Source organism: Crinia signifera, chromosome 2, assembly GCF_055691185.1.
Source record: "Crinia signifera chromosome 2, ASM5569118v1, whole genome shotgun sequence".
Taxonomy (NCBI): Eukaryota; Metazoa; Chordata; class Amphibia; order Anura; family Myobatrachidae; genus Crinia; species Crinia signifera.
In genome coordinates, this window is record NC_139218.1 from 268,405,630 (window position 1) to 268,419,226 (window position 13,597).

The following is a 13,597-nucleotide window of genomic DNA, read 5'->3' on the forward strand; positions in this document are numbered from 1 at the left end:
GTACGTACCAACAAATTTGACTTTCCAGACACGATGAGGTAGCAAAAGGCTGTCAGGACTGAAAGATGTCATTTTTGAACACATCTGGCCAAAGACTGATTTGGTACCATCTGGACCTGCCAAGCCACCTTTACTTCTCGAGCGCTTGACCTATTGAAAAATAGGGATTAATTTCACTACATTGACAAAAATAGAATTTATGGTCTTCCCTTGTTAAATCCTTTTCTATGCGTCCATAGGGAGTCACAGGATTCATTAATGTAGATTTAGGCTGGCTGGAGAGACAGGCATCAAAAGGTTTTAACTACCCGCTAGGCCTAGTCTCCTTGTCCCATACTGTATATATCAACTCACCAGTTATAGTAGCAAGCGCAAGGTAGGAGCGGCCAGAACAGGGAAAGAAGTACAGACATTGCACACCAAGGCATACTAGGAGAAAAAATGGCCACACACCACTAACACAGGAAAAGATTAGTTGCTTCAGGGAGGGCGTCCTATGCCCCCTTATGGACTTAAAAAAGGTAAGACCATAAAACCTAGTACATATTACTATGCTCCTCCTGCCAATCTCAATTGTTAAATAAAAATGTATTAAGGTAACCAGTGTTCTAGTCACATACAGTCCTTCAAAATAGCTTTATTTAAATGTTCGTAGACTAACGCAGGCCAAACTAACACGGACTAAAGCTTAATCCTTGGCTAAATAATACATTCTTCATAATGCTGCTCATCACATTTACACCTTACTGTATAGCCCAACACTGTAAGCCACGCCTGCCTGGAAACCAAATCAGAAGCTTAACTTTAGAGACAGCATTAACACAGAACAATGTTTTGGGGACCATGAGCAAATGCTGCCTTTACGCAATCATACACACAGTAGTAGACATGCTCACCTGTATTCTGTTTAATTCAACTACAGGACCATGTTGACGGTCTCGCACCATAGTTGCTTGAACAACTTTGCGGAATGCAGCCTCCTACAGACACCAATAAAAATGATTAAATCGTAATTCTGAAACGAAGAGATGCAGAAAAGCTATGCCAGAGTTATATCACAAACAACATACTAATACAGCTCTTTTTATTTATCATAGTAAGTCCAGCACAACTGACTTTGCCTGTTTAATTTGACCAAGCAATGGGCCGTATTCAATGTGGCCGACGAGGTGGTTAAACGGCAAGCCTCGGCGTTCAAATACACACACCCCCCCCCCCCCCCCGCCAGCTGATCACCCTATTCAATGTTCCGGGGGAATCCTCGCTGTCAGAGGACGGCGAGGATTCCCCCAAATGGCGAGGTTCGCGGCTAATGCAGGGAGCCTGCTGCATTTAGCCATGAGCCTCGCTGTTTTGGGGGCCACACATGCCGTTTCCACATCGGTGTAAAAAAACAGTGTGGTGGAAATGGCATGTGCAGGGGGGTTAGTTGAATACTGACCTGCGAGATTTGATGGCGAGCAGTCAGCACTGCTCGCTGTCACAGCTCGCAAAAAGGCATTAAATACTGCCCAATGACTTTTGTACACTCATCCATTTTCAGGGTGAACATCTAGGAGCGCTTCCTTATTGGAGAGAACTGTACCTTTCCCTGGGAGATGAGAATTCCACGTAATGTGTCAAAGCCGACAGAGGGACCTTGGCCGGTCTCACCAAGTCGTCCCTCCAAATCAAACATAGGGATGCATGGACAAAAGAGCTCAGAAATATGGTGCAGTAACAGCAACCTATTCCGCAAACCAAGGATCACAATCTCTTGGAGGTGGTTATATTCCATTGGAACCTGTGAAAATAATGCATCTTTCAAAGATAAACCAGTAACAAAGATAAAGTAGTAGTGTGTTTTCTAATATACAGAGCAAAATAAACTGGCAAGTGCTTAGAAGGCAAACAAAGCCCTAAAAGCCATTTGTTGTAGACTTGTCAAAAATGAGATTGCTAGAAGCAAACCGTCTCCACATAACCACAGCAAATGGGGACAATAAGACCTACTGTACCATTTAGAATCTGTGCAGCAAGAGCAGTGCAAAATAACTAACAGAACAAGTGCAGTGCATAAGTCTGAATGAGGTCAAGTTAAAATCGTCTGCATTCATAAAAGATAATCAGCCTGCTCTTCCAGAGCTCAGGGGAATCCTTACGGAAGTCTTATGGAGAGGAATTTACATCAAAAAGGTGATCTGCACCACAGCTTAAACATGCCCTCTGCACTGTATCTGAATCATGTTTGTTTCTTGATATGAACCCTTAATAGCCAGAAGCCAGAAAACAGACATCCAATAACATAAATATGTCCTCTGCTAATTACCTGTGTAGGGAGCTTGCCGGCATTAGCAGGTTTGCTAGTAGACCAAGCCAACGTGTGAGCAGATCCACAAGCCACTCTGTTTATTTTTTTACCCTGAAGAGCTGCCACGAGACGGGGTCTTTGGATAGCATTTGTAGTTCCATCTCCGAGCTGCCCTTCATCATTATCTCCCCATGTGTACACTTCTCCTAGAGAATGCAGATATTTTAGTCACATAAAATGTAACAAAAAAGATGGGCAAGGGACATTTAAAAAAAAAAAAAAAAGTAAAAAAAAAAAACATACATCCTGATATCATTGTATCATGTGTCCTAGCTTGTTTTGAAACTCATTTGCTTCTTTACGATTTCAGAATTGGCTGACTGATAGTATGGGCTTACACTGCAATCCCATTTGGGGGTGTATATAGATTTGCCTTAGGGTTTCAGATCCTGTCCTGAAAATAGACTTCTATGGGTGCCAGTTAGCCACAAGGTATTCACTTGCTAAAGTCTGAACTACATGCCACCATAGTCTCCCCCCCTCCCCCCCTAAGAAAATAGTTTCTACCACCACCAGACATCACCTAAGCCGAGTACTCACTTAACGATGTGTTCACCCAGTGAGATCGGCAGTGATCGGATCCTGGCTGAGTGCCAGCATCGGCAAATGCATACACACTTGCCGATGCTAGTCGCGATAGAAGCATGCATAGTAAGTGACATAATGCGTATACAGTGGACGATATTTAGATTTTGTCCCGATTGAATCAGCAAAGTCGTTCAAAATATCATCCAGAGTGTACCCTGTTTTAGTATAGGTTAGTGTTAGCAGCTGCTGCGGAATCTCTTTCCTGGTGACTGTGCCTGGTTTCTCCTAATGGAGCCCACACACGCACCGATCCCGGCGTGCGTTGTGGGCTTAACTAGCACACATAGCATCGCATCGGATGCCTTGCGCATACGATGTGCATGCAATGCGATGCTATGCTAGAAAAAGCTAGTACAAAAAGTATGTGCAGCACATACTTTTTGTACTGTACGATGAGGTGCCGCGGGAGCGCGCACCCCATCGTACAGCATCGCACCGCCGGCAACGGTGCGTGTGTGGGCTCCTTAAGGCTAATTTTAGAACAGGACTGCACTGCAGCAGAGAGAACTCTACCAGGCTTCTGGATGACAGGATAGTAGCTCTTGTTTGCATCTCAAACAATATCAGCTAATATAGCAAATAGAATGTGAACTCTCACGGGAAGGGATCTCTCTACCTGATGTCTCATGCCTGGCATCTATCAGTTATCACTCTACATCTACACACTTCATGGCCTTTTATTTGGACATTTGTGAACCACAATCCCTTTTTTGCTGAGTGGACACCTTATAATAAATGATGGAAATAGGCTTATTTTGCTTTGTCCAGAGAAAATAAACCGTACATTACAAAAGGTACCTTTTATGTCAATTATTTTGTAGATAATTGATTTTTTAGCAGTTGCCAAAATGCCTTTGGAGGCCTTTAACAAAAAAAAGGTATCTCTTGATGAACTGGCAGTAATAATATGCTTACTGCTGATTGGCTCTTATTGTGTGCATACTGTAAGAAATAGTTGGCAATCATACTTAGTGCTGATCAGCAGCAAACTTAGGACCCCATTTAACAATGGGGCATAACTTACCTCTCTGGCAAGATACTGCTAAAGTTGTTGTTAAATCACTTCAATGCTAAACAAAAAAGTACTAAGAATCATTAATAAATGGGGCCCTTAGTTTTGGTTTGCATCCACATAGGCCCTTATTCTGGATCACTCGCAAAGGCAAATTCCTTCTCAAATGAACAAAACTATGTGCACTGCAGGTGGGGCAGATGTAACATGTGCAGAGAGAATTAGATTTGGGTGGGGTTTTACTTCAAAGTGAGATCTATACTGCAGTGTAAAATTAAATCAGTCAGTATTTTCCCTGCACGGAAACAAAATCGCTCACCCAAATCTAATGCTCTCTGCACAAGTTTCATCTGCCCCCCTGCAGTGCACATGCTTTTGTCCATTCGAGAAGGAATTTGCCTTTGTGAGGGAACCAGAATAAGGGCCATAGTTTTACAATATGTACATTTAGCCGGCATTACTATCCTCAAAGCACTAAAACAGGCCTGCATACCTGTAACTATCCAGTCCCAGCATACCCTGGCACAGATTTGATACTAGGGAATGTTAAAATTGTGTTTAAGGGCATTCCAGTATGTGTACTGTAGTTTCATAACAGCGGTAGAGCCACAGGTTAGCCAAGCCTGCTAAAAGCTTTGAAATACTTCTATCAGACCAAGGGGAATATTCAATCCCGGGTCACGATTGTCGGGCTGGCCCGATAGCCGTGACCTGATCCCGTTCTCGGCCGGCTTGATGAGAAAATCTACAGGTGGGATTCAATGTCCCACCTGCCGTATGCTGTAAAGGGAGTTTGGCCGCGATATACGGGCGTGGGTCGTCGAACTGCGGCCGGGAGCGCCACAATCCATGGCCATTCTTGGCAGAACAGGCCCGATCTGCTGAGATTTCCGGTGGGAAAGACAGCATTGAATAGGGCCCCGCCGCTATTTCCCCCATCGTGAATAGCAGCGGGAGATTGAAGAACAAGGATTGTGTAATGGTAAGCATTACTGCCTCACAGCACTGAGGTCATGGGTTTGATTCCCACCATGGCACTAACTGTGCAGAGTTTGTATATTCTCCCCGTACTTGCGTGGGTTTCCTCCGGGTGCTCCGGTTTCCTCACACAATCCAAAAATATACTGGTAGGCTAATTGGCTCCTAACAAATTTAACCGTAGTATGTCTGTGTGTGCGTATACATGTGGTAGGGAATATAGATTGTAAGCTCCACTGGGGCAGGGACTGATAGGAATGTTCAACTATTCTCTGTAAAGCGCTGCGGAATCTGTGTGCGCTATATAAGAAATGGTTAATAAATAAATATGTTAGGGAAGTACTGGTTAACATTACTGCCTCACAGCACTGAGTTCATGTGTTTGATTCCCACCACCGTCCTAAATCTGTGGAATTTGTATGGTCTTCCAATGCATGTGTGAGCTTCCTCCCACCCTTCAAATATATACAGGTAGGTTAATTGAATCACAACAAACAAAATTTACCCTGGTGTGTGTACTTGTGCTTAGTGCAGACTAGATGGGACAAGTGGGTCTCATCTGCCATGCAATTTATTTTAACAATTGCACCAATGCTTTTACATTAATTGTATGTACAGTACATACATGTTATGTTATGTTAATAACCTTTAATTATGAATAACACAGAAAGACATCAAATTGTATAAACAGCCCTTGGGCTTTTCCCTTTAATGAAGACTAAATCTAAACTAACACTGCAGCAGCATAGAAAACAAGCCAGGAAATCCTGAATGGATAGTCTTCCCTGACTCCTTTGAGCAGTGCTAATATTATACAGAGAAATAAACCTTGAAAAATATTAGGAGACTATAAGCAATAAAACCTCTGTATCCTGAGGGAACTAGTAATAGTGCTGGCCATTTCCACTCTGAAATTGGCTCTAAAGCTCAGTATAAAAGGAAAGCTAATTTTTATTGAGAAATCTTCCACTCTGCTCAGTACGTTTACACCTGCAGACATATAATCTTCATTGCGTGCAATACAAAACAAGCATCCATTCTGCACAATAATAAAGGTAAGTAGGAGTTTACCATCCTCTGTGCAGCATACGCAGTGCAAAGATCCAGTAGCAATTGCAATCACTTTCTTCCCCTGAAGACCCTGGACTTGCCGTGGCCTCCTCACATGATCATCTGATCCATGACCTAGGCGATGGTAGTCCCCCTTCCCCCTGCATAATAAAATCAGCAAGTGAAAACTCTGACAAGCCAGCATGAAACACGTCAATAGGTGAAAAGCAGATCACTTGTTTACAGATTTTATGTCGGTTCATAGCAACACAAGCAATTAAGAAAGAGTGTATTTATTTTTAATTATAAAGCTATTACGACTATGACTAATATGGTATTACGTCAATGCCCAATACCCATCCAATTACCAGACATGGCTGTATTTCTATGGGGATCTGCAAAATTCGACATGTTAAAAATCCCTGTTTCATCGCTTTTGATCATTTTTAGGTCAAAATTTGCAAATTGGAGATTTACAGCATTTAGAATGTTGGCAATGACCTGGCATTGGTAAAAAGGGGAACTGTCTCAATAGATGCCCATTAAGAACGAGGAGATATTAGAAATGTGTCACTTTGCAGCAATTTTACAACATACCATGTGTAGACAGCACCAGACTTGGTCAGAGCTACAGAGAACTGGGAGCCGCATTCCACTTTGGTAACTCCCAGCCCTGTCAGGGAGTCAATCTGCAAAATACAGTGTTACTGGAAACTAAAGCACACAGAAAAGGTGGAAATACAAAATTTGTGAACAAGATATATAGGGGGGAATGCAATCCCGGGTCACGACTGTTGATCTGTCCCAACAGCCGTGACACTGGCCCGTTTTCATTTTGCTCGACTGCATATCGCCAGCTGGTATTCCATGTCCCACTTGGCGATCGTCAAAAATGGGGATGTCGAGATTCGTCCGTGATTGCGACAATTCACAGCATTAACGACAAAACGGGCCCAACAGCTCTTAAAGTCGGGATTGTTACGTTGATCTGCCGCTTCAATGTTGTCGGCCAAGACAGCATTGAACAGGTGCTCGCAGCTATTTCCCATGTCGGAAATAGCGGCAGGGATTGCATATCCCCCCCTTAAACTGCTTATCAACAGCTGTAAAAAGAGGATGAAGCTGGATTAAATTGTTTTGTTTTAAATATATTAAATAGATTACAATTCTCATAAAATTTTAAATACTAGGTTATGTGCCAAATCAACATACAGATGGCTGCATCAGGTTTGCCATTAGTTGCACCCACCCAAATGCAATCCTAGGGACCGAGGGTGTATGCGCATTGCACACTCATGGCAGTGTCTAGGGGCAGAACTGACTGGGCACATTTGAACACATTTACATAACCATATTTTGCCGAGAATCTAATGTGTTGGTACTTGTTTCCTAGCAGGGCGCCCAGATTTCTTACGCACGCAAACGTAGTGAAATCGCATCGCATTTTCCCGTTCCCGCTCCCCTTTAAGTAAATGAGTTATTAGTTAACACATGTCGTAATTACTGTGTCAGCTGTATGAATGTGCAGGTGTGAATGTGTTCCTAAAACACCAGCACTATCCACGCCACCCCGAAGCGTGGCGAGCGCAGCTAGCCCCTCGGCGGAACGCGTCCTCCGACCTTTTCATACCCCCACTATCCACGCCGGCGTGGAGTTGATTATATATAGTGTAGGGAGCGGTGGCTCGCTGCGCTCGCCACACTATATAAAATCAACTCAAATGCAATTGCACTACAGTGAATAGCCCAGTACGCTAAATGCGTACTGGGCGCTCTGCTAGAAAACAAGTACCAATGTTTTTATTATAAATCCTGAATCACTCTGTGTACTTCAGATTCAATAACACTGCTTAACAACCATTTTGTGTCGGACATGAAATACACACATTTCAATGTCAATTTGCACCTAGAATCAAAATATAACATTTTAATAAAAAAAAGTGAAAGTATTTAATCACAGTAATGTACATGCTCAGCAAGAACCTCTGGCCTATGCAGTGGACATGAAATAAACTTATGAAAGTATGGCTGTGTTGCTGGAGGGATTGAAGTATAAGGATCATGGCTAGAACCTGTGTTGTGACTAGATAGGTGTGCTTCTTCTTTCTTCTAGGATATCCGAGACACTAAACATTACTGACTATCACAGCGGCGGCCAAAGAGAGAAACCAATGTTGCTGGAGGCGAAAACGTCAAGTACACTCCATTGGTTGAGCGGCATTACATTTTCTCATCTCCGCTTCGGATTATACTGCGCCTAATGAAGAATTTAGGGAAAGTGCTGGATATAGAAAGTCAGGCTTTCAGTTATTTGAAGGAAAAGTTCCCAAAAACAAGTGACTCAAAGCCCCACATAAGATCACGGTTTCCAGATAAAACATATAACACTAAAGTGACAGAAATGGAGTTTGCCGTATTTTGGCCCTTCAAGGGTGCGTGTGGGGATTCCTAGGTAACAGAAAAGAGGCCAACTACTTAATGGACAATGGAAAAATGATAGGTTGTAGAAGTCAATTAAAAGTCACTTTCTACATTCCCATCTAGACTTTGTCACTTATACAACCCAAGCTGTCAGGGACAAACAGGAACATTTTCACCAAAATATTCTGACAATGGAGCATCGCTACTAAGAATGCTGCGAATCTCCACAATGCAGTGACTACTGCTTGTCCTGTTTTAGAGAGACCAATGAGACACTGTATAGGCTGAAACTCGCAGATATATGCCAGATGCAATGAACGTTTTAAAATTTGTTGAGCAGTAATTTGCTACAAGTTGGTCGGATCGGACAGTGCATATGATTCCCTCGGGCTAAGTGACTGTTATTACAGCGTTCCACCCCTATAAAAGGAACATGGAAAATGCTACATCCTACATTCCAACAGCAGTACAGTATAATATTATCTTAAAACATCAGACAAACTGCCTGTGGGAAAAAAAAACTTTTCAGAAGTCTAGCTGTCTTAAAAGGCAGCGCTCTAGAACAAATTCATGGTGGCAACATGCGACTGTTCCTTTGTAATGTTTTGTGCCCTTTCCTAATCCTATATAAATACAACTCCTGAACAGAAGGAAGACGTACCCTAAACTCCTGTCTGCTGTTCTCAATACCCTTTAAAGCCTGAGTCCATCACTTTCACTGGCAGAGCCAAACCATACTATAAACCGGGGCATAAGACAGGCTAGTCTCTCGCAGGATACAAAAGAATAAGCAGCTTCTGAGGAATGTTAAACTTCTTGACCTGCCTCAAGAAATACAACTTCTGCTGCCCCTTACTAACAATCACATCCTTATGGACCCTCACTTAAGTTCTGAGATTTTAAGCCCCAGAAACATAAAAGGAGTCCAAAATAGATGAAGCATTTCCAGCAATCACAGGCAGGGACACAACCACTGAGTGCCACCTGAAATATATAACCATCTCCACTGTTTTGAGTGGGTTTAATACCAAATAGTTTATACTACACCACAGGGCCAACTGATCCACCTCACTTCTATATGCAGACTCTTCACAGTCATTGATCAGATAAATATTGGTGGTGTCACCCACAAATTTGAAAAGAGTCAGACTGTGCCCCTGAGGTGCAGTCATTCACTTACTAATTAAAAAGCAGGAGAGAAAGGATCCTTTCCCTGATCCCTTGGAAGCTGATCTTCCGCACACAAGGTAAACTTCACCACCTTCACACACGGTTACCTATCGGTCAAGAAGTCTACAATCCATTGACAAATCCATAATGAAATCCCCATATTAAGTATGTGTGGCCAAATACTGAGATATTTCACAATCTACAGCCATCATATCTTTTATGTTAAAGCATGTGTCCCAAACCATGATCCTCAAGGCACACCTTAGTTATTATGATTCAACCATCTGTTCTAGAGTTTGGATATCACTAAAACCTGTATTGCCGGAGTGACCAGGTTGCAGAAAACAGGACTGATAGGCATTTTATCTGGTCGAAGATGCCCAGCACAACATAAGGACTATCAGTGGCAATATAAAAATTCTTTACAAACTAACATAAATAAAAGGTTTACAAAAAAAAAATGCTCATTAATAAATGTACTTAAGCTGTCGTCTTGTTTATCCGTGTAGTATGCACATAACAGTACTGTATGTCATTTGTATTGCCATCAGAATTAACAGAAATAGTGCTTACTGTACAGCACTAGCTTTACAATTACACATAAGACAGAGGTACAGTTATGTGGGGATACATTATAATGATCAAAATGGCATCTGAACTGAGCACATACTTTCATGGGTACTTTGCAGCCATCACTACCACCGCGTCCAAGTTTTCCATAGTCTCCATCGCCCCAAGACCAGACTGTGTCATCATCAGTCAGGCAAAGAGTTTGCGCATCCCCACTGCCGCAGGCAATATCAATCACACGGTATCCTTGTAGGGCTTCCACCTGGGGAAACATTTACACCAAGTAGGAAAAATCATAGTAATCACCCAGTGATTTTTAATCAAGTACTGTTGGTATGAAGAAGTGACTATTCCATTAAAAAACTTTACACATGACCGTATGGATTAGAGCAGGTTGACGTAAAGAACTTCCGGGCAGAAGCAATCATTATCCCCACTGATATAAGAGTAAATCCATATAACCAGTGAGCCTGACTTTATACACGCTAAGATAAAGCTACAAGGATATATCTTTCCAATTGGTAATATATCATCAGGATATAAGAAATTAAACACCTATTTTAAAAACAGATAAAAATGTCATACATAAGTATTTAAATAAAAACCATTAAGGTGCACTGCAAAAGATAGATTATCTCTATATATGCAAGGCTTTATATACAGCCACGAGTAAAGGGGTAAATAATGCAGAACTGAGCTGCCTAATCTCATCTGCAGCTTCTATGAATGTTTCTACTTCAGGATTGGTGGCCTGAGATCTAACGGATTTCAGCTTCAGCTCACCAGCTAATCCCTTACTGCAGAATGATCAGTAGCCACACACACACACAGTATCTATATATAACAGATAAATATTTAGTAGTGTATTTGGCCTGATTCTGAGTTGTTTGCAAACATAATTTTCTTTTTTGGAGCTGACCAATTATCATCTGAGCATAATGCCTCTGAGTTGCACTGAACACAGATGCTGCAGAGAGGGTTTATTCACAAACTTACAGTCCAGAAACATTTGGGGGAGGTATCGGAGAGTGGCTGCAAATATGAAGTCATTTCACAACCATTGGAGTGGACCTCAGCCTTCTTCTGTAATTCTATAAGCAATAACAGCGGGTCCGGTGTCTCACTTCCTGATATCATGTAACACGATCATAGGGCTACTCAGAAGCCAGATAATCAACTGATCTGCCAGCGACACTGCGTGTTTGTACTCAGCCAAGGGGACACTTAAAGCCCCTGGTGGGACTCTCAATACAGATCAAGGCAGCTGCAGCATTTACATAATTTAGCAGCCACTGTGTAAACCCTTACAACGGCAGCAGCATTAGTCTACATTTCTGAATCAGGCCCCTTTTTATATTTTGAAAATATAAACAGAAATACAATAGAGAAAGTAAATGCTCCTCCATCCTCACCATCTTAGGCTTTAATTGATCTTCACTGTCTCCATGGCCTAATCGGCCATATCTTCCTTTACCCCATGTATAAAGTTCTCCAGCTACAGTGATACAAGCACTGTGCGCTCCCCCAGCAGCAATGTCTATTACTTCCGTTCCTCGCAACGATTCAATAACACGAGGTCGATCACATGGACTGAAAGTGCAAAACGGAAGGTCACATTAGAGCTAAAAATATATGTACTTTTCAGGAAGATAAACAAAACACGGGAGAGCAACCATAAACAAAGTATGTGCTTTCCATTTAGAACATGACGAGTTTCTTTTATTTACTGGAAAACAAAACAATTTGTGAGGACAAATATAATGGTAGGTCAAGCGTAGTGCAGGCAGTACTGACCAAAAACAAGATTTTGGTTCTTACCTGATAAATCAGAGAAACCGATGCATCAGGTAAGAACCCAAATCTTGTTTTTTTTCTATCAGCCATGGTGATGTCCTTAAGTGGTCATCTAAGGGAGGGAACACTCCTCAGCTGCAGGGAGGATCCCTCGCAGAAAACTATCATCCCTGATTACAAATAAGGACCTAGTGGCAGCATGCAAAGCTCCAACAAGGCTCCACGCCAAGCCACTGAGGAGATTTTGACTATCTACGTAGAGTAAGTGGCCAAATGAGGCACCAGAAATCTAGCCAAAGTGTTAGTTTAACATATGACTTACTAAATCTACCACACAGTGGTCTGTCTTGTAGCAGGGCCAACCTCTTTTGAACACCAAAGACGGGAGAAAGAGGGAGGCCGAACACCCTTTTTACAATACACATAAATGCAGTGACCCCTAATCACACCCAAGGAGCCCAGAAATGTCTGAAAATCACATGTCACCTGGAAAAAATGGAACCAAATTTTAATTAATATAAAACCTGGAGTCCAACTTTGAAAAATACCAGGTAGTCCTTAAGACTGCCTGGTCCAGGTGAAAAATTAGGAATGGATATCTAGGAAATAAGGAACTTAATTCCAAGATCCCAGTACCCAAAAGAAAAATATTTTTCATGTAAGCCATTTGAGATTGGCCAAAAGCCCATAGGGAAAAAAGAGCCCAGAGAACTAAGATCAAATGCAAGGGCTTGACTGGAGGCACCAACAGGGACTGAAAGAAATGAAAGGATGAAAGAAAAATAAACAAACAGGGACATTTCTCCCAATACCACACTTTGTTTACTATTTGGTCTACAATTTAATTTTTAAATTTAGTATTTTTTATTTATTAATTGTATATTAATAACAGAACAACTGCATTCAAAAGAAAAAAGAAAAGAAAAAAACATACAAAACAGGAGGGTGTATGCTGGAAAGTTATTAGATCTACATTTAAACATCTACATGAACCCATGTTGATGAAAGTGTGCCTTTTTTACCAGTGTATAGCAATAAATAACAAGCAATTTATTTAAATCTGTGTAATGCAATAACTAAATTTCAACAGGGAATGGTTTAAGCTTGGGATCTCTTTAAGTTAGGTCTTTCAATGCTAATGAGTCATACTGTACCTTCTATTTCCATGACCAAGTTTTCCATCTTCTGCTTCTCCCCAGGAATATACCTCCCCCTCTGACGAGAGCGCCAGGCAGTGCTTTCCCCCAGAGTTTACGGCCACCTTTTTCACAAAAACATGCTGGATGGATTCCAGCAGCGTGGGAGTAGACACAGATTCTGTGCCACCAATACCCAACCTACCACCAGCTCCATATCCTGTAGCATATAACTGAAAAATAGGAAATATTAAGAATCAAAATCATTAAAACAATATTATTAGTATAAAAATATGAGAAGAGCATTTAGCAACTGTATTACCTTCCCATCAGCTGTGACCGCAAATAATGTTTGTTCTCCTCCAATCAACTGTACTGGTCTGAGCGTTGCCAGTGCTTCACACGGCGTTGGAACTTTTACTTTGGCACCTTCAATGCCCCCAAGTTGTCCTCTATGATTATGACCCCAGCCATAGATGGTTCCACTGCCACCAGCGGACAGAGTCCAATCATCGGGTCGCCTGCGGT

The 13,597-nt window shown here is 41.9% G+C and overlaps 1 protein-coding gene across 5 annotated transcripts in view; it reads right to left on the minus strand.

The window, feature by feature from the left end:
* Positions 1-13,597, minus strand: part of HERC2 (HECT and RLD domain containing E3 ubiquitin protein ligase 2) — a 212,299-nt gene that overhangs the window by 21,104 nt on the left and 177,598 nt on the right. For all 5 annotated transcript variants that reach the window (XM_083168587.1, XM_083168588.1, XM_083168589.1 and 2 more), the window contains 10 exons: positions 13,392-13,590; positions 13,088-13,302; positions 11,552-11,729; positions 10,240-10,401; positions 6,576-6,667; positions 6,000-6,139; positions 2,309-2,496; positions 1,586-1,783; positions 897-980; positions 9-150 (listed from right to left, as the gene is read on the minus strand). In XM_083168587.1, coding sequence (XP_083024713.1) covers positions 9-150; positions 897-980; positions 1,586-1,783; positions 2,309-2,496; positions 6,000-6,139; positions 6,576-6,667; positions 10,240-10,401; positions 11,552-11,729; positions 13,088-13,302; positions 13,392-13,590 — 1,598 coding nt within the window. The remainder of the gene's footprint in view (positions 1-8; positions 151-896; positions 981-1,585; positions 1,784-2,308; positions 2,497-5,999; positions 6,140-6,575; positions 6,668-10,239; positions 10,402-11,551; positions 11,730-13,087; positions 13,303-13,391; positions 13,591-13,597) is intronic.